At 40.6% G+C, this 24,038-nt stretch overlaps 1 protein-coding gene across 7 annotated transcripts in view; it reads right to left on the reverse strand.

The window, feature by feature from the left end:
• Window positions 1-10,879: 10,879 nt before the first annotated feature.
• LOC109429892 (rho guanine nucleotide exchange factor 7) overlaps window positions 10,880-24,038 on the reverse strand; it is a 51,494-nt gene continuing 38,335 nt past the window's right edge. For 5 of the 7 annotated variants that reach the window (XM_062849194.1, XM_062849193.1, XM_019705885.3 and 2 more), the window contains 2 exons: window positions 23,588-23,837; window positions 22,470-22,593 (listed from right to left, as the gene is read on the reverse strand). In XM_062849194.1, the coding sequence (XP_062705178.1) occupies window positions 22,590-22,593; window positions 23,588-23,837 (254 nt within the window). In that variant the 3' untranslated portion in view covers window positions 22,470-22,589. Of the gene's footprint in view, window positions 11,456-14,400; window positions 15,093-22,314; window positions 22,594-23,587; window positions 23,838-24,038 lie in introns of those variants that run through there. The other 2 variants (XM_062849197.1, XM_062849196.1) reach the window with 2 other exon arrangements.

The following is a 24,038-nucleotide window of genomic DNA, read 5'->3' on the forward strand; positions in this document are numbered from 1 at the left end:
CAACAACGCCTTTACCTTGGACGGTTTTCACTACACGTCCCTGCTTTTTTTTTTTATGCAGAAAAATTTCCGGCGGTTATCCAAAAATGCCGTTTCCTTGGACGGTTTTCATTTCACGTCCCTGCATTTTCCTTATGCAGAAAAATTATCGGCGGTTATCCAACAACGCCTTTACCTTGGACGGTTTTCACCACTACACGTCCCTGCATTTTCTTTATGCAGAAAAATTTTCGGCGGTTATCCAACAACGCCTTGGACCTTGGACGGTTTTCACTACACGTCCCTGCATTTTCTCTATGCAGAATAATTTTCGGCGGTTATCTAAAAATGCCGTTTCCTTGGACGGTTTTCATTACACGTCCCTGCATTTTCCTTATGCAGAAAAATTTTCGGCGGTTCGACACGCCATTAATTTGCAAAACCAAAAACCCGAGCAAAAACCAACCCAACCAACCAACGCCGCGAGTATTTTACGGCAACATTCACAATAGTCAAACACCTCTACCATCATGCACATCAACCTGTTTGCATTTACCGTTCAACCGAGCGACAACACGAGCATGTACGATCCGAGGAATCAACGAAAGCGCGACCATCCATGCCGAGCAAGAACATGAAGAAACATGCATGCAATCATCGACCGACCACCTATCCACAGCGTGCTACCAGTCGACAACAAAAATCAACCACGTCACCGCGCCTTTGTTCATGTGTTTGTGCTAGAACCAAGGCTGAAACAGAACGCGGTTGGAATGACAAAAAATTTTCCCGCGCTCTAGCTTTCGTCAGGAACCGCAGAATTGCAACACCCACTTCACTGTGTTTGCAGCACCACCACACACTTCACACACCAAAACGATTTGTTTACTCTCACTGTTTTTATGCCAAGTGATTCTACCTATTTTATGATTAACTTGTTATTGATTATGATGCACTCCTGGCAGGATCGCCAATGTGAATACCGAGCAACTCACTGGAACACTCCGTTCCCAGCCATCTTAGCAGACTGCAGTAGAATCACTTGGCATAATACGGAACCTCTCGGTGATGGCGACTTGCTCCGCCAACAGTCCACTCGTCAATGAGGCAGCATCACACTGACGACGACCCCGTCATGATGCTGGCTGTCACTGATGCTTGCTAGGGGAAATACACGCATGGGAAATGCTACTCAGCATTGTTCATACCCCACAGGCATGATTGATTCAACCTACATTTTGCGCATCACGATTGAAGTTTGTATGTGATTTTACACGAGTAACATACTTTTTCGTGTTTTCCTTGAAAGTTGCTCAAAACCGCGTATAACCACTAATGTAAATGTATAGTCCAGGATGTGTCGAAAAACTTTGTCGAAGACCGCAAAGCGAACCGATACATGTGGAAAAAGATATACTCTTGATGTTATTACTCTTCATGTTAAATGTTAAGCCCACTAAGACGATCAGTAGGTTATAACTTTTGTCACAAGACTCAAATCGCTTTGCGGTCTTTGTCAAAGTGTTCAGGTTATCTGAAGCTGTACTGTTACATAACCGTTCACATACTTTCAGAATAATTTTATTCTTTTATAAGGAAAATGCAAAGAAGTAAGTTTTCCATTTCCCATACAATATTCCATACAAATTTCAATCGCGATGTGCAAAGTGTAGCGCTCAAATTTTGTGCAGTCACTCAGGACCCGAAATGGAATAAAAAAAAACATGCTTGTTTGGGACCTAAACATAATTGACTTGAGTTTATGTTTTCTCCGTGTTCCGGAACCAAAGGTATCCGGTAGGGCGTGGAGGGATCACTATTGGAACCCTTTTGTAACCATCGTGAAACAGCTCAAAATACGTATTTTTTGTAAAACTTCAAATGAACACTTGAGTCAAAACGTGGATCTACAACTTCTGGAGAAAGCGGACCGATTTTTATTGACTGAATTGTGATTTCACCATGAATATACCTCAACATTAACAGATTGGCCAATATTGATGCTTGAGAAATTTGGGCACAAGAAATGAAGAATCATCACTGTTTATAATGCAGGTCATACAGAGCAGAAAAGATATAGTGTGGAACATAACCTTCAAGAGAAATGTACAACCGAATTTTATCAAAGGAAAAACAATCTAAAATGCTGGAGAGATTCTTGGAGGAATCTCTGGAAGAATCTCTGGAGGAATTCCTGGAGGAATCCCTGGAGAAACTCCTGAGGAAATTTCTGGGGGAATTCGTGGAGGAATTTCTTAAGGGGTACTAGCACACTTGGCACTAGCTAGACCATGCCCATTCCAAATTTTCATAAGATTGGCGCTCCAAAGTTACAACCCATTGAAGCGCGCATCATCTATAAGGACAAGGCAAAGCGCAAAACTTTAAACGCGATTTTCTTGAAATTGTGTAATTAAAAAGTGCCGTTACGGTTCCAAAAACTAGTTGACCGATTTGCAAACTTTTTTTAATTGTTGTTTACATATCGTAGCTTTGTATAATGTAAGAAGTTACTGTTAAACCCGTAGACATAAGGATCTCAACTCAAGAACACTTTGGATAACCTAGGATATTCCGACTGATCTGATACTGTCTTCTGAACTTTCAGAGGACTTACTGGACATGATAGATTACAAATCATAGCTTTGTATAATGAAAGAAATTACCGTTACACCCGTAGGCTTTAGGATCTAAACTCAAGAACAGTTTGGATGACCTAGGATATCACTACTATCCTGATACTGTCTTTTGAACTTTCAGAACACTTACTGAACATGATAGATTACGAACCCTAGCTTTGTATAATGAAAAAGTTACCGTTACAGCCGAAGACTTCAGGATGTAATCTCGAAAACGGTTTGGATGACCCAGGATATCCCAACAGATATGATACTGTTTTTTTAACTTTCAGAAGACTCACTGGACATGATAGAATACAAATTGTTGCTTTGTATAATGAAAAAAGTTACTGTTACACCCGTAGACTTTAGGATCTAAACTCTAAAGAGTTTGGATGACCTAGGATATCCATAAAAAATATTCTGCATCATATTCTACCCTGTTTTGCTGTTGAGCAACGCTTGGAAAAAATCCGGCTTCAAAACGTTAAAGGGGCATCTCAAAGCGATTCAGGGACCTTCAGGGACGTACCTGAAATCCTCTAAAACGCTAAAACACTATTGAAAAATCTAAATCATCTTAAATCCATCGGTGATCTCCGTAAACTCACTGAAACGCCCTTGAATCCCCCTGAGCATCTCTGAAGCGCCCCTGAGACCCCATGGAACTCCCCGAAACCACCTGAGACTACCTGGAACGCCCCTGAAACCCCCTGAAATTCCCTGAACCCTCTGAGATACTCTGATATGAAGTGGAGACTCCCTGAGCCACCTTAGGCTACCTGGAACTTCCCGAAATCCCATAAAACCCTCATGTAACACCCTAAGACAAACAGACGTCTCACTGTACTTACTTCCCATCCTTCCCCTTTTTGATCGAATAAACTTCTGATATTTGAAAATCACTCGTCCATGGCGCTAGCATTGTTTTTGCTCCTGTTTGGCGTTTGCTCATTACTCAGCGGTTTGCGAAACACAGTGTAACTAGCATTGGGCGGTTATGATTTCGAGACGATAATTTTAATCACAATTTGTTCCAAGTGATACGTCTGTATATATGTGCCCTAAGAAACCCCTCTGAATTTTTTTAAGACCACCTAAAACAGACCCCCTGAAACTCTCCTGAGACGTGAGACTCCCTGATATGCCCATGGAAACTCCTTAATCACCCTTGAGATCTTCTCTGGAACACCTCTGGAACCCCTCCTGAATTTTCCTGAGAATCCCTGAAAACCCAATGAAAGCATCTGCAATACCTGAAACACCACTGGAACTCCCTGAGACTAGCTCTGATACACTCTAATCAACCTCCCAAATGATGGTACCACCCGTGTTAATACGAATTTGTTAATATTCCATCATAATAGGACACACGTTCGGTGTAGTACTAGAATTGTAGTAATGAGCTGATTTTTTGTATGGTGAGAAGATGAATTCTTCGTTTCTACAATGAAATGGTGAAAAAGTGTGGGTATTACGATCCCTTGCCTAATTTGATGCTGTTTTAGCAAAACTTTGAGTAGCATGATGTTGTTTTCTCAATTTCTTACCACATAAACAGCACATAAATATACCCAGTTTTTCTCAAATAGCATCAAATTAGGCAAGGAATCAAAATACCCACACTAGGGTGGGTTATATGAAAAACAGAAATTTTGAAAAATGCCAAGTCTTACCTCCTAAATCAACTGTTTTCGACTTCTAGAAACTACATTCAAAATTTGAGCAAATTCGGTTGAGCCTAAGGGAGCGCTCAAAACGCTTGAAGTATATATGGGAAAACTTGGCTCAATGTATGCAGAAATTTTAGGTTTTCGATTTTTGCCACTAGGTTACGCTGTAAGCGTTCAATAATCAAACCCTTTGGTATTATTGTAGGTGACTATATGCCAAAAAACTTTGTCGAAGACCGCGAAGTGATCCGACGGCTGTGAAAAAAGTTATACCCTAGGCAAAGTGAGGCAAAGTATTGAGATTTCATTATTGATATTATTCCTTTACATGTATTGGAAAAACAACAATAAAGTTCATCCTCACTTTACCTAGGATATAACTTATTTCACAGACGTTGGATCACTTTGCGGTCTTCGACAAAGTTGTTTGGCATATAGTCACCAACAATAATACAAAAGGTTTTGATTATTGAACGCTTACAGCACCACCTAGCGGCAAAATTCGAAAACTTAAAATTTCTGCATACATTTGGCCAAGTTTTCCCATACAAACTTCAAGCGGTTTGAGCGCCCCCTTAGGCTTAATTGATTTTGCTCAAATTTTGAACGTAGCTTCTGGGAGTCCAAAACAACTGATTTAGGAGGTCAGACTTGGCATTTTTCGAATTTTTTGTTTTTCATATAAGTGTGGGCCACCTTAACCCATACGTTTGCACCATTTCATTGCAGAAACGGAGAATTCATCTTCTCCCCAAACAAAAAATCAGCTCATTACTACAATTCTAGTACTACACCAAACGTGTCCTATTCCCAAATTATCTTAGAATTTTCATCGGAATCCCACCTTTACTACTTTACCAGTAACACCCTCCAAGGCTTGTAGTAAGTAAGTGCGAAAGTTTTAGTGTAGTAATCTTATTCATACGAACAAGTTCCACAAGTAGTATTCATTACCAAAAATGTAGTAAACTCAAGTTTACTACTTTTTATTCATACGATCCAATATCTTGTATGTGTAAATAAGCAACTGCCTCCGTAATTAACCCCCTCTAGTTGATGCCCTTATTGCTAATAGATTGAATAGCTTGGAGGATATTCAAAAATCTGTTGGGCAATTATTCACTCTCACATATCTTTATAAGTTCGAGCGGGATCTCGTCCTGCCCAGCGCCTTAATGCTGCTTTGCTCGTTTAGGATTCCTTCCAGAAAATGAGAATAAGGCTTTGTCTCGGTTAAGACGTTATACAAAGACAGAAAAGAATAGGCTACTTGAACCTTCCGTTAAATATAGAACAGCATTACTTTCACTTCAATTGAAACAGAGGTTATTATGAGGCCAGCTTGGTTGCAATTCCTCGCTATAAACTGGGAAATAAAACTAATCCAGCAAAATTTATGATCCCAACAAGAAAAGATTGACACAGATCTCCATTACTCTCTATACACGTCATTAATCATTAAGTGCAAAATTATTTAAATAGCCAAGCTAAAGCAATCTCCTTTATTTTCTCTCTTTGAAAAGCATAAACCCTTTTATTGAACTAACAATAAATAAGATAGGAGCACTTTCTGAGCCAACTATCAAAGGCACATAATTCCCATTCAAGCAAAAGCAAGTGCACATAATCAACATTCAAAGCGAGCTAGCGGTCAAAAGGGAGAACCTGATTATCCTAACCGTGTACCTTTCGAACTGGATCCGAGAGAGTGAGAACCACAACTGATTATGACGTTGGCTTCAAAGGCAGATCATTTGTCGATCATACTGATTGAGGCAATTTTCTATCTACTTTTATCTATATCTTCCCATCTATAGTATCTTCGTTGCCTATCAGCTACCACGTGAAGCTGCTGGGCCAGACAAGCCACTAAAGCAATTTAGAGATCGTTGATCTTTTATGCACAGCGCGCACTGATCAATGCAGATTCTTTGAAATCAACTCATGAACGCGCCAGACCACACACGCGGATTCCACTGCCCTAAAAAATCACTTCGATTCTATACAAACATACGTAATTGCACGGGTGCAAAATGACCTGCACCGTTTATTCGGCAACCATGGTCTCGAAAAACTGGGTCAATAATTGCTTCTCGTGGCCCAGCACGGGAATGGAGCACCAACAACCACCACGGGAGAATCGATCGATTCACCTGACGTAGAGCAATACCTGTAATTCAACATCAAACCAACCAAATCATCCAAAACAATCCAAGGCTAATTGCTGGTTGAACACTTTTCCCTTTCGATTGTGCGGGGTTTGCGCACCTGTGCGCACAGCAAGTAGAAGATTATATTGGGAAAGTTTATGCTTTATTTGTAAGACAATATTTTTCTTTTCAAGTGCAATTTGCTTAAAATGTCGCGAGAGCGAGCCTAACTACCTTGAAGCGACGCTATGCACAGAAATGAAAATATTTAAATTTTCCCATCCACTACCGGCTGCACTGCATAGGTATTTAGGTACTTAGTTAGTCGGCAATCTTTGGGCATTAAAAGCGATTGTTGGTTGATGTCAAGGTGTGAACAATAGGTCCGTTTGGGCCACCCCGAATTCGGCCTTTGTGTCGCTTTCAAGAGCTGTTCGACGCGACGTAGTTAGGCAGTCACTGACATTAAGCGAGCATCTTAAGTATGATCTCCGGTAGTCTACGAGAGAGCTGTGGCACAAAGCATCGTGCTTTACCCACCATCATTAGAAATGCCGCCAAATTTCCCGCTTCGTCTCTTAATTGTTCCGGTACAAAATCTACCACCGGCCATGGCGAACTGACGACGATGGCGGTCGGCAGCGTACAGCGACAGAAATGCCAGGCAGAAATGCCGGCAATAAATCATATTGTAATAAAACAGGAATTAAATCATCTCACCTGGGGATTAGGTTTTTTAATGGGTTTCTTTTGCTTCTTCATTGGTCCACGAAAAATCTGCCTCCCTTTATAGCATTGTGTTTGAAGCAATTTGTCCATTCAGCAAAGTTGTGCCAGGTGCCATATAGGGTTCAAAAAAGTTATGCACAATGTCATGCGAAGTGGTATACCCAGAGAAAAAAAATGTAAACACAACCTTATACTAGTTCAAATCAACCGATTTTTGAGTTTAATAGAGCGACAAACTGATTTCTAGTTTAAACTTAACTGTTCCATTGTTTGATAATATAAATATTTTCATTCGTCGAAATTTTTGACAGTTTGTTAGTACAAACAGCTAAATCTCTGTTTCAACATAAAATAATGGATTGATTCAAACAACTGCACTTTTTCTACTAACAAGGCTGGATTGTGATTGTGTTGGTGACGACAAGTCCTAGCTCGGAAATAACTCAAAAACGAGTAGAGATATCGCAATTCTAAGCACATTTTTGGCCCTTTAGGGTCCTAAAATCACCGGTTTTAGTAGAATAGCGTATTTTTCCGTCGAAAAAAATTTCATGTTTTTTTGGTCTCATACCATTTTTGACAACTTTAGGCCCCTTGAGGGACCACTTAGCCTTGAGATACGGACTTCAAATTTTACCACGATCATTTCTTAGCAAAAACGATCATTTTCCATTAACGAACTTATAACATTTCCAATTTTTGCAAAATAAGGGACGGCCTACTATACATGTGTTGTATATTTATGTTGGGAAAGGGAGTAAGTATTTAGGAAGATAAAAAGTAGAAGGAAAGGTACAGGCCAGGGATTGAACCCAGGATACGAATCAGAAGCGGTAGCGACTACACCGCCAAACCCGTCTTACGACTTGTACATCTATTTTTTCACAAAAATAAAGTTATTTTGGGCGCTCAATCCACTTGGTTTAAGTGAAGGGCTTCTCAACGTGTTTCTTACGAAACCGTTGGTATTAAACATTCGAATGCCACTAGGAGTACCTGTAAACTCTCTGTGTACACATTTTTGTGGAACCTTGATTGTGATGTGATGTAGCTATTCTGGACAAGAATCAGTTTCAAAAGTTACAGTTTTAGTTGAAAAAGTGACTCAATGTGGTTGAACTCGTTTATTTCGAAGGAAATTGTATATCTTCAAGCGTGAAATGATCAATTTCAAAATTTAAATATGTCATTTTGTAGCCGAATTCATTAGCTGTAAAAGTTGTGATGGATTATACGTGTTAATAAAATCAATATTTCTTAGAAAAGGCAATTTTCTATTCTTATAGATGTTCAATTGTATGCTAATCAATTTCGCGATAAAGTGACATTTTCATTTGTTTGATCTACCAGGTACTGGTTTTGCAGAAATTCTTTTGCCAATATTTGAATCACTAGAAACATTATATGCAAAAGTTTTATTAACCCCAGTCGTGCATTGGAGTCATCATGACCCTTAAACGTGCACTATGCCAGCAGGGTGAGCGTCAGCTAATACACGAAGAAGGTTAAAGTGATAAATTTGACCCAGGTCTCCATTTTGGGTGCTGCAGTATTGCAACGGTTAATATTATTGGCGTACAGAGCGTTCACCAAGGAGGTGTGGCTCAAACAGCGTCTGTGCTGGCATCCAGCAGATGAGTATGAAATGCTCCTACATCGAAAGTTATACCTAAGGTGGCAGCCCCACCACGGATAGGGGACCTTAAGCCAACAATCCTGCGCCAACTGTGCTCCCAAAAACCGTTAGAGAAACCTAAAGTATACGGTTGGGGTAAAAAATGACCCTAATGCACAAAGCGGGTTAGGTTAGGAGCATCGATAGCATTGAGGAAGCGGTTCAGCTGTCTAAGGACCTGCTTTACTTTCTAAGCATAAATAGCTGAACTCATTTTGAGGAAATGGAGTTCGAATTCTTGAGAACTATTGGATCACCCTATCTGCACGATGAACGCTCTGCCTTGAAACGCCTTTGACTCTTGGAACCAAATGGGAAAAATCGGACATTCTTCGGTTCACTGTGCCTCAGAGGAACCCGCAATTGAGATCACTACAGACCATACTATCCGATTTCGCGAAGTTCTTCGATCGAGAATTAAACATCTCTAATTTTGTGAAATGTATGTATAAATGTCTCAACTTTCAAATGATGCAAAAATTTTGAAAATCGGGGGTTGCCAACATGGTGAAAAAAAAGTTTCGGTATAACAATCCAAGATGGTGGCCAAAATCAATATGGCCGACCCAACTATTTATAACTGTAAATAGTAGCTCTATCTTTCCTCTTTTCAACAACGTTTTATTTTGAGGGAATTTTAGAAGAAACTTTCGAGTTATGACAGTTCAAATCAGCAAACAAAAACATTCAGTAACCAAATACATTTTCCTTACTTTTTCAGCAAGAACTTTGAGAAAATTTAAAGACAAAATGTAAACAGTGGGTCGGTTTCAGCTTGAGCATGAGCAATAGACTGGGTCAACGTTGTATGGAGAAACTTTAAATTTGAACGTATCAACCCGGAACAAAGCTTTTTCAATCTATATTAGCGTCCAAAACAACTGTGCAAAATTTGGGAGCGACTGGTTGCGTCCCCGTATTCCGCATTGCGATTGAAATTTGTATGGAAGTTAGTATGGGAAAACGTACTTTTTTGCATTTTACTCATAAGTTGAATTCTTTTGTCTAATACCATGTAACTAATGCCGTTAAAGTATTGCCTAGGATATACCGAAAAACCTTGCCGAAGACCGCAAAGTGATCCGACGTTTGTGAAAAAGTTATTCGCCTGGTAACTTAGGTCAAAAATTAAGATTTTATTATTGATGTTATTCCTTTACATGTTGAACGTTAGGCACCACCGGGCAATCTGTATGTTATAACTTTTTTCACAAGTGTCGGATCGCTTTGCAGTCTTCGGCAAAGTTTTTCGGCATATTCTAGGCTATACTTTAACGTCATTAATTAGGTTGTTTTGGATGAAAAATTTCAATTTATGAGAAAAATGCAAAAAAGCAAGTTTTCCATTACAAATTCCATACAAATTTCAATCGCAATGCGGAATACGGAGAAGCAACCAATCGATCCCAAATTTTGCACAGTTGTTTTGGACGCTAAAAGGAATTGAAAAAGCTTTGTTCCGGAAAATCGACTTTGCTGACCCAGTGTAATGAGCATAGATGACCGCACAATTCGTAGTTGACCACAGCAATCGAAATTGCACAAAGAACCAATGAATAGGGCTTGGGACTAGCTTACTATTCTCAATGTACACAGTACGAGAGCTCTCAACTTTAGTAAAGTCAATAACGGCGTCGGCCACGTCCTTACGGTCATCGAGGATGAAAGGGAATGTTAGTGAGACAGCGAGAATCGCTGTATCTCCACGTTTGTCTCAGGAAGGACAATAGCGAACGTGATCGATTATACTGCGATACTCACTCCATACAGGTGCGATGCATGCCAGCAAAGAACAACACAATACTATGTAAAGAGTGGGCCGGTCTCAGCGAGAATTACTCATATCCAACTTTTGCAAAAATAGGGCCAGCCTGGTGGCACTATGATAGAATTTCCTAATGAAATTAAGTAAGTTATAATTGAGCATACAGACAAAATATCTTGATATATTGCTTTATAATTTTTTGACTTTTTCGTCTCTACGATAGAAATATAAATTTGTTACCAAAAAAATGGCTGTCGGATTGTTTTAGAGAAAAAAACTGAAATCCTATCTAATGAATGTTACAAAATTGTATTGCTGCAAAATTCGAATAATCATATCCCACACATTGATATTCCATCGATGCGTCGTTTTGACATGTATTGCTCGAGCCGAACATCTTTTTCCGTGTGTAAATAAATCAACTTATAGCTCGTTTCAAGATTATCTCCAATTGTAGAGTAAAAATAATAACTATCGTGTGGTTGATAAGAAAATACTTTGAAGGCACAAGTGAAATTGCATTAAAATCGATTACATTTCGTCATTAAAATACAAATTGAAATCTCAAACTGTGTGTTGTCCCAAATGTAAAGCTTTTCGTTTTCCATACTCCGAGTGAACCGAAGAAAGTAAAACTGTAGTCGATCAAACCGTAGAGGAAATAGAGCAATCGCATACAAACCTTAGCACGTCGTGTTGGACGCCCCGTAACTCTCCAAGTGGCCCATGAGGACCTGCTGCAGGTGGTTGCGGAGGGTCCGCTCTTCGCTGATCTGTGCCTTGACCTGGGTCATGTCCTGCTGCAGTTGGCGCACGGTGATGAATAGCTGACGAAGTGTTGGGGTCATGTCATCGTACTCCAAGCCTAGGGAACGAGGAGGAGAAGGGGAATAGATAATATGGGACAAATCGTTTCAATCATATTGAGGTGGGTGGTGGATATAGGCGGTTAGGGCCTGTCCATAAACTACGTAGACTCTTACGGGGGGGGGGGGGCGGGGGGGTCTGGCCAAAGTCTACGCTCCATACAAATTTCGAAAATTTTGTATGAACAAAAGTCTACGAGGGGGGAGGGGGGGTCTGAGATGGCCGAAAAAAAGTCTACGTAGTTTATGGACAGCGCCTTAAAAGGATCGTTTATTTATGATATCTACAAATGTAGGATCACGCTCGTGTAGCACATGTAGACCGTTTGTCCAATGTGCTATTCTAGATCATCGTATAGATGAAAACAACTATGCGTGATAAAGACTGGTTTCGAAACAAACAAAACACGGTAGTTGAGTAGAGAAGTTTTGGGCAATCTTTAAGTTCAAATTGCGTCAAATACCTAAGGTGATCGAGAACGAGATGATTAAGAAAGAACCTTGGGTATAAGTATCAGAAAAAGTCGGATCCAACATTGCCAATAACGTCATAAATAGTGTCAAGTACAAAATGCGTACATTTGGTAATGAAGAGGATATTTAATAAACAAATAAATTAAAAAACATAATGTTATAGTTTATTCCCAGCAAATTAATTTTTGGTGATCATTTTGTGTCTCATATTTTTTTTTCAAAAACTATCTTAAATGTTAACAATACTAATCCAGCATTCGAAGATAAAAACACCTTGGACTCAATGGTTCAGACATTTTATTTTCAATATGAAAGATAACGGATACATAGTTATATAAATTTCCTAGAGGCCAATTTCAATATAAAAATGTTTTCATGACTCAAGATACAACAAATTTATCCACGCTAGCTTCAGCATAAAACGAGTACGATCCAAAAATGGAAGAACATTAGAAAATATACAATTCGTTGCAACGATTCTGTTTGATTTGGGATTTCTTTTATTTGGTATTTTACTGAAGGAACGCCATCATTGCAGGGATTTGCTTTCGGTAGACGGCCGCACAAATGCGGGGTTTTCTCCTACTGCTACATTTGACACATGTTACAATCACAACAAATATGGTTTGCAAGCAAAGCTGTTGAGCTTAAGAGAACATCGTTTTTTTTGTTTAATGAAGTAGGTGACTATGTCAGTTCACTTCAAAGCACTTTGAAGTATGTTTGAAGATTTAGAAAATAAGAACTCTAATAATACACATTAGCTCAATTAATATCACAAAGTGTTTTTCTGTTCTGTTATCGTTACGATATTTCTTGTTATTATCTTCGTGTGTATGATTTCTAGGTTAGATGTTACAAATCACGACAGTATCTATCCTAAATTTTGATTATCAAAACTTTCATTTGCTATATGCGTTTTTACAAAACGTGGTATTTTTGGAGTTTGGACGATTCCGACGTTCAATGGCACTAAATGTTCACCACAACTCAACGTGCGAGTGTTAACGATTAGTACAGCTATGTACAGGGGATAGACAAAATGATCGGGACAGGCAAAAATTTCACTTCTCAAAAATGTTTAACTAGCTGTAACTTTTCGAAAAGTGCATCAAATATTCTCAAATTTTTACTGTAAGTTCATCAACTAGTTGTGTATCAGTGGTCCAAATTTAGGAAAGATCGAGCCATTCTCCACGAAGTTATAAAGATTCTTGGAAAAGGTGAAATTATCCGATGGCCAACTTTGAGCTGTTATATCTCCGGATTCAATGAACCGAATGCAATGAAATTTTGACCATTTATGACTTATATAATGAACTCTGGAAAACATTTGACTTAACTTGAAATTTTCAACAAGAGAAAAAGTTATAGCGATTTAATTTTTTTCACGATTTTTTAGCAATTTGGTCTATTTTTAATATGTATTCCATTATTGTTTAATTTTGTTGGCGGCTTTGTTGTTACTTTCCTTTAAACTACATTCATCTATATGTCAATTAGAGGGAAGTTAAACGATCTATAATTTGCATCTTGAATTTTGAAACGATGTTGAAGTTTTGGATAATTTGGTGTTTTATTAGAAAAATAATCTCATCGTTGTAATTTTCTTCCGTGTTAAGAATTTAATGTTAAGTCAACGGTTTTTCATAGCTCATTATATAAGTCATAAATGGTCAAAATTTCATTGCATTCGGTTCATTGAATCCGGAGATATAACAGCTCAAAGTTGGCCATCGGATAATTTCACCTTTTCCAAGAATCTTTATAACTTCGTGGAGAATGGCTCGATCTTTCCTAAATTTGGACCACTGATACACAACTAGTTGATGAACTTACAGTAAAAATTTGAGAATATTTGATGCACTTTTCGAAAAATTACAGCCAGTTGAACATTTTTTGAAAAGTGAAAATTTTGCCTGTCCCGATCATTTTGTCTATCCCCTGTATATGCGCTAGACTTAAATTTATATGTTTCTATGCTTCAGTGGGTACGATGATTGATGACCATTATTTCAAAGTAACATTTCAGATTTTATCTTGGTTTTATATCTACTTTTAAACCAAATATAGGCCGATAAAAACCATAATAAATTGAAATTGTTACCTTGGATATGACTAGCAATGACTAGAATATCGAAAACATATGACAAATCTGATGATTATATTGTCTTGTTATACAATAGTCTTCAATCTTCTTTTCTTCCTGTTCTTAATCTTTTGCCTTTTCCATTGTTAACATTGTCACGTTCTTGAAACCATTAAGTTTATATACGATATTTCTGAAAAGTAATTTAAAAAAAAACAGTTTCACACGTTGATGAGGAAGCAAAGCAAGTAACTGTGCTCTCTAGAATGTCCTACAGTTTCTACCTTCTTTATCGATTCTGCCAATAGAACATCAGCAGCTTATTGCAGCACGACACGGAATTTCGGGACATATCGTCTCTCAGTTGATCTTCTTCGTCTCCGTTTAACTGCGGAGTGGAACGCCGCATCTGGGACATTTTACTGTTCCGGCCCAGTCCCTGAGCCGTTTCAAATGACCGATTCAGACGCCGATCGTACAACTGCTGCTGCGGCAATACGGGTCCTTCCGGAGCCGGTGGAGGTGGACTTTCCCGCCTGGGAAGAGGCTCCATTTCCCTACTGGCTGATCGATGCCGAGCAACCTGATTTGCGTTCATCCAGACCGTTTGTTGCTTCGAGACACGCGACAGAAGCGGAGTGTTCGCACTATTGTTCATAAAGATATTGTCGTAGTTCGATCCGGACCGACCAATCGACGTGGTAAAGGGTTTTAAGGTACTCCCCGTTCCGCCAGCAGCAGGTTTTTCTTCGGAATGTGAACGCCATTCGGTGCTACCGTAACCTCCAACGGAGTACCTCCCCCGGCAGTTCGAAGCATTGAGTGAAGATATCGAGGCGGAGTAGAGATTGAAATTGTTCGGACTTGCCTCGCGCCAGATGTGCGACGTATTGATACTACTAGTGGACGCAGTATTGTGACTTTTGCTGGTTTTGATTCCGGCCGCTGGATTCACCAGATAAGACGATAACGATGAACACGTAAACGGTAGCTGTGGGTTCGAGGACGAAAAATGTTTACTGGTTTTCAACTTGCCACCGCGAATCGGTAGACAAGGCGTCCACGGTTGTAGAGCTGTAGAGCGGTTGCGCGGGCATTACGAAATTCAGTTCGATAGGATTACCGGGGTGGCAGTCAGAGAAAGAAAGGAAGAAAAGAAAGAAATAGATACTTTCACTGCGCACGGCTACGCGGTCTCTGGACAGAATAAGGGCTTGGTGAAAGGATTCGCAACAAAAGTCGTGGAGTTAAACATGACGTGATTGTTAACACATTTTTTAATGCACTGGCATACACATAAAGCAGTTACATAAGCGAAGTTAGATACAAAACCATGATATAAATGAAACATAAGGTAAAAAATATATCTTTATTACTCTAGAATTTGAAACGTGGCCTAGGTACACAAACACTAATTTATGATGATTAGTTAGTGGGTCTTATAGTTCAGTTTTGGGCCCATATAGCCGCAGCGGAATACGTGCGAGTATTCAGGTTGACCATGCTGAGAATAACAAGTTTGGTATCCGATAGCATTTCTAGATTTCTAGAAGTTTTATCAAAAATGGTTACAGGTTACAGTAAATATAGAAATCGCGTCCAAATCGCACTGTTATATGAATTTATTTCGAAAAATCGAAAGCTACAATGCGGGAAAGGCGAAAAGCAGAATGCCAGAAGAAGCCAGAAAGCTCACAAGGCAAAATCACACAGAAGGTAAAATTATCAATGGGAAAGGCTTAAGACCCTGAGGGTAACGGATATTGGAGAGGGTGGTAAAGATGGGCCGTGTCGGCTCCCCGGACCAGTCCAGCTTCTTGAGGTATTCATCCCGCCACCCGCCATCCCGCCAAAAGAGCTTAGAGTAGGGTATTGTACCATTTGGGCAGGTGTACCTATTTTGGGCACTTGCCGCTATAACTAAGTCAATTTCAAATCGATTGATTTGAATTTTTGTACAGAGTTAGATACTGTACGTGCCTAACTCTGGACAAAATTTCAAATCAATCGGTTTGAAATTGACTTAGTTATAGCCTGTTATAGCGGCAAGTGCCCAAAATAAGTACACCTGCCCAAATGGTACAAGACCCTACTTCTGAAAGGTTTGGTATTGGCTAAGGCACAATTCGCATGTCAGTTTCTGCGAGAGGGCAAAACATATTCTTCACCAAAAAGTCCAATGGAGCGAGAGCACGAAGATCATACTTATGGTTCAGAGCGATGTGGATTACCTAAGGTGCGGCGAAAGGAAACTAGTCGGCTCCTTCATTCCTACGGCGTTCTTATGGGAGTGACGTCACGTTCCATATTTGTAAACATGACGTCACTCCCATAAGAACGCCGTAGGAATGAAATAGCCGACTAGTTTCCTATCGCCACACCTATGGGTAAATCCACATCGGGTTCAGAGGTAGATGCGAGTCCATGCACCCCTCGATTTCAACGAGTACCAGTGGGCGAGAAGTGTGTAGGACAGGTAGAACATGTTTAGTTGAGTAGGACTGTCAATGTGTTGTCAAGCCAAAAGAAAAATATCATTATACGCATTCATAAGCATATTTTCCCCTAGCCCTAGTAGTATGTTGGGCGTTGGGGTCAATATGACCCAGACATGCGCTTAGCCTAACATCTTTTCTTCTTCTTCTTCTTCTTGGCGTAACGTCCTCACGGGGACAAAGCCTGCTTCTCAGCTTAGTGTTCAATGAGCACTTCCACAGTATTTAACTGAGAGCTTCCTCTGCCAATGACCATTTTGCATGTGTACATCGTGTGGCAGGCACGAAGATACTCTATGCCCAAGGAAGTCAAGGAAATTTCCTTTACGAAAAGATCCTGGACCGACCGGGAATCGAACCCGTCACCCTCAGCATGGTCATGCTGAATACCCGTGCGTTTACCGCCTCGGCTATATGGGCCCTATGGGGCCCTAACATCTAAGAAAAGTTAAAACCGATACTCTGGAATAAAGTTTGGTATTGAATTAACTTTAAATGAAAATAAAATTTTTGGATGCGCGCTACTAAAACTTTTCCAAACATGCAAATCTGCGAAAAACCATGATGTTTGATTTTTTGCATTCTTCGAGGATTAATTGAATTTCTTTACGGATACATCTACAAATGTACATATTGATTCTGCCAATCGTTTTCAACGAGATTGATGAATTCCTCTGCAGATATAATTGAAAAAAAAAATACCAACACTGCCTAATTCTCCGGCTTCATTACTCTGAAGTTTTGACGTAAAATGTGTTGCCAGAAACAGGGAACACAAAGGAGGGGAATTTCGCCGGAGATACGGGAGGAATTACTAAAAACACGCTGAAGTAACGAGCTTGATAACGGCTTGATGGTTAGTGGCTACCGCTTCTGATTCATATGCAGAAGGTCCAGGATTCAATCCCTGACTCGTTCCTTTCCTCCTACTTTGCATCTTTCTATCTACTTTTTCTCTCTCTCTCCTACATATATGTCATGTGTATTCGTATATTCGTAGCGATCGCTAGAATCAGAAACGGATTGAAAAAAAAACCGTTTCCCTTCCTTCCAACTTTCGACAAAGTTATGCAACCAAGCGCTTCACAGTAGTCTTCACAAAATCTTTCACTTTACGCCTGGCATCCATGCACCAATGAATGAACCCTGTGCCAATAATAAACATTTACGCAAGCACAGAGATGGCATGCTCCTCAGAGTGCTAAGTGAGAAGATAAAAAATACACAATACACACAGCCTGTCAGATGAGAAAGAGTGCGCGTAAAGAATAATCTTCTGTGTGGTCCGACTGCATGCGCTCGGCATCGTTGTCGCGTCGCGCACGACGATGAGCGCAGGAAAGCAAGAGAAAGTACAGTCCAATACACAGCTCACATCGGCGCGCTGCGCTACTCTGTACTGCCGAGAGCCTACAACTTGCAGCTCAGACAGCGCAGATGTGTAGCACATTCCTAGAAATGAGCGAAGCTCACGCAGAAGAAGTTTGAGCTCTACGGCGTCTCACGCAGCTGGTGTGGCAACTTACACATTCGCACTCTCACGCAAAATTTTACGGCTGCGCGATGTGTGTTTGTTGCCGGTTCATATTCGTAGCAAAACAAAGCGGCGCACATTTTATTGAAGATGTGTACGCAGAGCTGTTTATCAGTGTATCTATGCCATCTCTGCGCAAGCATTTACCACTAACACACCGACATCCGCATAACCTTGTGCAGGCGCAGAGAACTCAACGGCCTCTTAGCAACAAGCGATTCATCACTTTCCTCCCCTTCTCCACATTGACCTGCAACCTGACACAGCAGGCGCCATTGTCGCTTAAAAAAATAAAATAATAATAACATACAAGACTACCACTGCCCCCATTCGCACAACAGTCCTATGTAATGCGAGGTATGGACTTCAAACGGAATCGCTCAAGTAATTTTCGTTCAGTGCATTATTTTTTCCGTGACCGGAATGGTAAAGAAATTTAACACAGCAAGCCTCATTTGATTTGACGTTTCGTTTCAGCTCCGTACTAGGATCCGGAATAAAGCGACGCTTTATTATTTCTTGAGCGATTCCTTGCCTGAATTTCCCACGCATCGAGATAGGCCAAGAAATTTCTTGCGATCAGCATACTACCCATAAATAGGAAACCCAGCAAACATGGGATTGTTATGCGAATAGAGGCAGACCAACGCTCACACACAGAAGATGCCTGTTTGTCCCAAGCAGCCATCTCATTGGATCCTTGTGTGAGTGTAGCTGATCTGGCGATACTGGAGTAGCAACTGCGGGCGGCAATGTTCTAAATTCCACCAGGTTAGGCCCATCGGGCAAAGTGGTGTTTGTGATATGATAATTTTGAAGTAGTAGTCGTGTCATGTCAACTTCGGCAAGCCGAAATCGCACGAAGTTGCCGAAGGTGACGTCACGTTCCAGAAGCTGCGAACAAATTTTCTGGCGAACGTGACGTCGCGATCAGCTGATCGGTTTGTTTACATATTTTTATCGACAAATACAGGCAAACATATACGTTCACCCGGACCTGTGAATAATTGACATCGTGCGGTCAATCAAGCTCAAGTTCTGAACATGAAAAGATGCATGGTTGTAAGGATAACGGGATCATATATCCGTGCAGTTGTGAAAGGAAAGGTCGATGTACTATCGTTCTTCCTCTTCTTTATTGCTCTACGTTCGCACTGGAACTTGGCCTGTCTCTCTTCAACTTAGTGTTCTTTCAGCATTTCCACGGTTATTAATTGAAGGGCTTTCTTTGCCTGCCAATGCATGAAGTTGTACATTGTGAGGCAAGCACAATGGTATACTATGCCCAGGGAGTCGAAAAAGTTTTCCCGATCCATTGCCATAACCACTAGGCTAACTGGAGACCCTTTCCACACTCCTCTTCAGTGGCTTCCCCTCTTCATCGTGGATCTTCCAGTCCCAGTTTAACGACAAACTCTTCATGTTTCTGTGGCTTGAACGGCTTCGTCATTACATCTGCTGTCTTGATATCCGTGAGGCAGTATTCGAGCACGACTTCTTTCTTATCGCACAGTCCTTGAGCAAATCTTTCTCTGGTTTTGATATACTTGGACCGTTTACTCGACCTTTCTGTGACCAGTTGCTTCTAACTGGAGTTCACCGAAGTCTTGTAGAAGCTGCCTCAAAGCTGGTCTTTTGAAATGCTTCGGACAGCGCAACTCTGTCTCTGGTTCCATGGAAGAGAACGCTTGTTAGGCGGCGGCAACGAAAAAAATAAAACTCCGGATGTTGATCGCCGGCTAACGTTTTGCTGCAATTCAGTTGGGTAAAAAAGGCTCTGAGAACTTTCTTCCCAATTTCTGTGCTGGCTGCCATGCGCATGTGCGTAACTGTTGTTTATTGAATTTGTATGATGTGCTGTAATTAAATGCTTTTGTACGCTAATTTAGGATTAGAATATTCAAGACTGTAAAGTCAGTTGGATTAATACAAATAAATAAATAAATAAATAAATAAACTACAGCGATTTGGCCCCTAGATGGTAGTAGTGCATCACATGCGCCCACGACATTAGAGCTGAGGGGCTAAATGCGTTGTAGTTACAGCATGCCTCCAACTAAGCGGGGCGCGTCCTCAAATCGTTCACTTTCCACGTTGTCTTTTAGAAATCCTATGCACATAGGTAATATCGAAGTTTTCACGGTCTCTATTCCATTCTTGATGATCCACAAATCGATGAATTGTTGCAACCTGATATTGAAAGTGTTGTCAACACATAGAACCTCCACGTTCACACCATAAATGGCATATCTCGCCTAGACACGGTTCTCGAATTGCTTCTTCACATGCGATATCACTTGACCAAAAAAACCCCTTTGAATCCAACAACGGGTGTCCATACGAAAATGCAAATATGTCTTGTCCTTCATCGCTGCACGCCAATCCGAACTTTCAGTAGCTTCCACGTGATCGTAAGGTTCTTCAACGGCGCATGCCGCAGCAACCCCAACGGTGAACTCCAACTGATAGTCTTCAAGATGCTTCTGAATAGCTCGGTTCTGCTTTGACGATTTACTCACGGGTTCAGAGCGCGGGGTGCTGAATTATTCCTCCGCTTCCTCTTTTTCACCAAGGTCCTTGGAATCCGGTCTCCTCCTTGAACGTAGCCTGTCTTTGGTAGACGTGGTCTTCGAAGCTGAAAACTCAACGGACGTCGTTGCATACTCGAATTCTATGAACCGGGCGTTAGTATCCCAAGACGTTTACGCTTCGCTTTCGGTTCCATTTTGCTGCGTTTCACGACGTGTGCCTGATTACAAGTAGGTGAATCCCGGCTTCCGGTCCCACCACATCTCAAATGGAGTCTTGGGAACTCTTCTAGACGGGCTCCACCCTAAAAGATCTTTTCAAGCCCAGAGTACCTAAAGCCTTCAATGATGGACCTATTTTTCTACTCCGCTACACCGTTAGATTGGAAAGTAATGGGAGTCATGAACTGTGGCCTAATCCCGTTGGTTCAACAGAAGTCCCACAATCGAATCGAATAACAGGGCCAAAAAGATTCTCAACCCAACTCACGAAGTCGATAATGTTTTGGGCCGCCTCAGACAAATACGTGACTGTGAAAGGCCTGCGACTGTAATCGTCAATGAGGTGCATGACGTATCTATTTCCACCCAGTTTGGCGGTTTCAATGGGCCCGCAAGGATCAGTATCGACGATAACGAGAATACTGGACCGACTTCCTTCTGCGATAAGGTGTTCTTATCGCTTTGCCGTAAAGAAAGCATTCACAAAACAGTCCAAGACCGCAATCACTCCGTTTATTCCCGTTGCAAGCTCTTCCTTGTTGATGCGGTCCGCCGCTGCCCAATCGCGGAAGGCGAAGCAACAATGCCACAAACGCTGGCAGGTTATCCTTGTGTTGCCATAAAGGAAAACCTTAGATTAATTAGTAAAAAAAAATGAGTTTACATTAGAGCTAATAGCAACGGTCTTGTAGAATTCAGGCCACATGGAGGTGATAAGCAAGTTCTGGATGTCATGAAATCATCGTAACTTGGCCAATGTTTCAATAGCGACAAAAAAGATAATTCCCCAATAGCAAGTCCTAGGTAACATTTGTTTTCTAACAGGGGTAAAGTTCTCACGTTGCTTGAACTAATCATAAAATGAATATTTGGCACATTCCACGCGTTACGTTTTGCGCGAGTATCTAACTTTTGCTTTAAAAAATTTTTATGTTGTTAAATACATGCAGTAAATCAAACGATCAGATTTGAATAGAAGATTCATTTTATGCTTTCTGATTGAGAATTGGACCTTTGTACTTCGAAATAAATCAAGAAATACATCGTAATGGGACACCATCGCAAAACAATGAGGAATTATGAATTATACTTTCTAAAAGCTTTTTTCAAAGTATCAGGTACTGTTCGAAGAATATAAGTAATTATCTTCATTTTGGTGAGAACAAAATCGACAGCAAGAGCCAGGAAATATCGTTCAATGTAGTTCAAAAACAGCGTGGAATGTGTCATTTTGGCTAAACTTCAAATGTTTCATAGTCGGAAGCATTTGAAAATGAATGATCCGGGCTTTTGATGAGTAAAGAACACTGGCCTGGTTCAAGTAAAAGGCGATCCACGAGCACGTTGTATCGTAAAAATCAATATAGATGGCAGAAAAAGATAGTTTAAAACATTTTTTGACACGTAAGAAAACTAAAAACAAATTAATTTAAACAAAATGAAACAAACTGCGTACGATAATATGTTAAAAGCATGAGGCATATCCGCATATAAAACAAATAAAATGACAAACTTACCGGAGTGCATCGTATTCCGCGCGGTGCTCTGGTAGGCAGCACAGTACGCCTCGATAACACGCAACACTAGGGCGTCCTCCTCGTAGGTGGGTGGTGTTTTCGTGCTCTGCTGGCTAAGCGACAAACTGTGATGGACACTTCCGGATCCGGTGAGGCCACCTCCGCCACCACCACCACTACCGGTACCAATAACATTTCCACCTCCACCGCCGCCACTGCCGTTCAGAAGAGCCGGCCGCAGGGAGGGGGCTGGTCTGAGGTTAGTGATTTTCCAATTAGCTGTGTGGAACGAGAGGGAAAAACGAACCGTTGAGGTGTTTTACATGTGATGTAGAGGGTAGAGGAAAAGAGCTCAATAATAGCATATTTTGTTATTGAGATCAAAATGTGATATTGATTTGATTGATATAAGAGATAAAAAATCTGAAATAATATCTAAAATTAACTCCTGGAATATCATCATCAGATCATAATTAGATCTTGTAAAATCTAACCAATAGCAGCAAGCTATTCGTTTGATCTTAGAATATCAAATTTAGTTATTTTAGTTATTCGCCAATTGTTTTGTAGTTCTTTTCTGCCCGGGAAGGAACCTTAATGAAAAATGCGATATGGTTCTCAAAGTTGATTAAAAAGCATTAGTTATTCGAGTTGTGAAGAACATTAATGCTGTAGTAGAGGTGTATGAGTTAGAGGCTCAAGTTCGTAAACGATAACTATGCAACTTTAACAGAACTTGGAAGTAGATCAAATGCTACTTGAATAAGTTTGGAAGTTTACGTTTGTAGTAGTAAACATTTTAGAGACTAATTATAATTCGCTTCAAATGTTCTATGATGACGATTATATCAATGATGACTTCTTCAACAAAGAGTCTAAATCTCGCGTTTAGTATCATACAGGCGTATCTACAATGATCGATTTCTCTTCATCGATTTTCTCTTTGAATTTTTCCGGGAAATACAATCAGTATTCGAATGATCTCTCGATGTTTTAGATCCAGGACGACAAGGACTAGCATCTAGAGCAATAAAAATAGCTGGAAATTATTTGCCGGCCGAGTTATTGATCAAAGAGAAAATCGATGAAGAGAAATCGATCATTGTAGATACGCCCGTATGATACTGAACGCGAGAAATACTTTTCATAGTCTGGATTGTAAATGTTGTGTCGAAACATCTGAACTATAAGGAACTTTCCTAAATATCCTGCCTTTGAAGTTTTAACTTTTGACTATCTGAGTTATTCGGATAAACACAACTTGAAACCATACCTTTTTCCTTGATTCCCTTTAGGTTTGGCACCGGTTGCTGTTGGCTTTGGTCGGAATTCCGGCTTGCGAAGTTGGCCAGCAGCTGTTTTTGCGACTGCGACTGGTGTTGCTGCTGCACCTGGTTGTAGCTCAGGTGGTGGTTGAACGACTGGCTGCGTTTGTGTTGCGACATGTGCTGTGCGATAGAGCTGCTGCCTCGTGACGATGGATGACTGTTGCCGGACGTTGCCGTCGTCGTCGGTGGGGACATCTAGAAAATGCGAACGACGAAAGGAAATACAACAACAGGCAAGTGGGAGGTTAGCGACGTTTGGATGATTTTGATGACGGAGGGACATCGAAGAAAAGAATTGTCAATCAGCGGCATTCAAGCGATGGAGGATGATTTGGTTTTGAATAGTTGGGGATAGCTTTGTTTGAAATACAGTTTCGAGGAAGGAAAGAGGAAGGT

Source organism: Aedes albopictus, chromosome 2 (genome assembly GCF_035046485.1).
Source record: "Aedes albopictus strain Foshan chromosome 2, AalbF5, whole genome shotgun sequence".
Taxonomy (NCBI): Eukaryota; Metazoa; Arthropoda; class Insecta; order Diptera; family Culicidae; genus Aedes; species Aedes albopictus.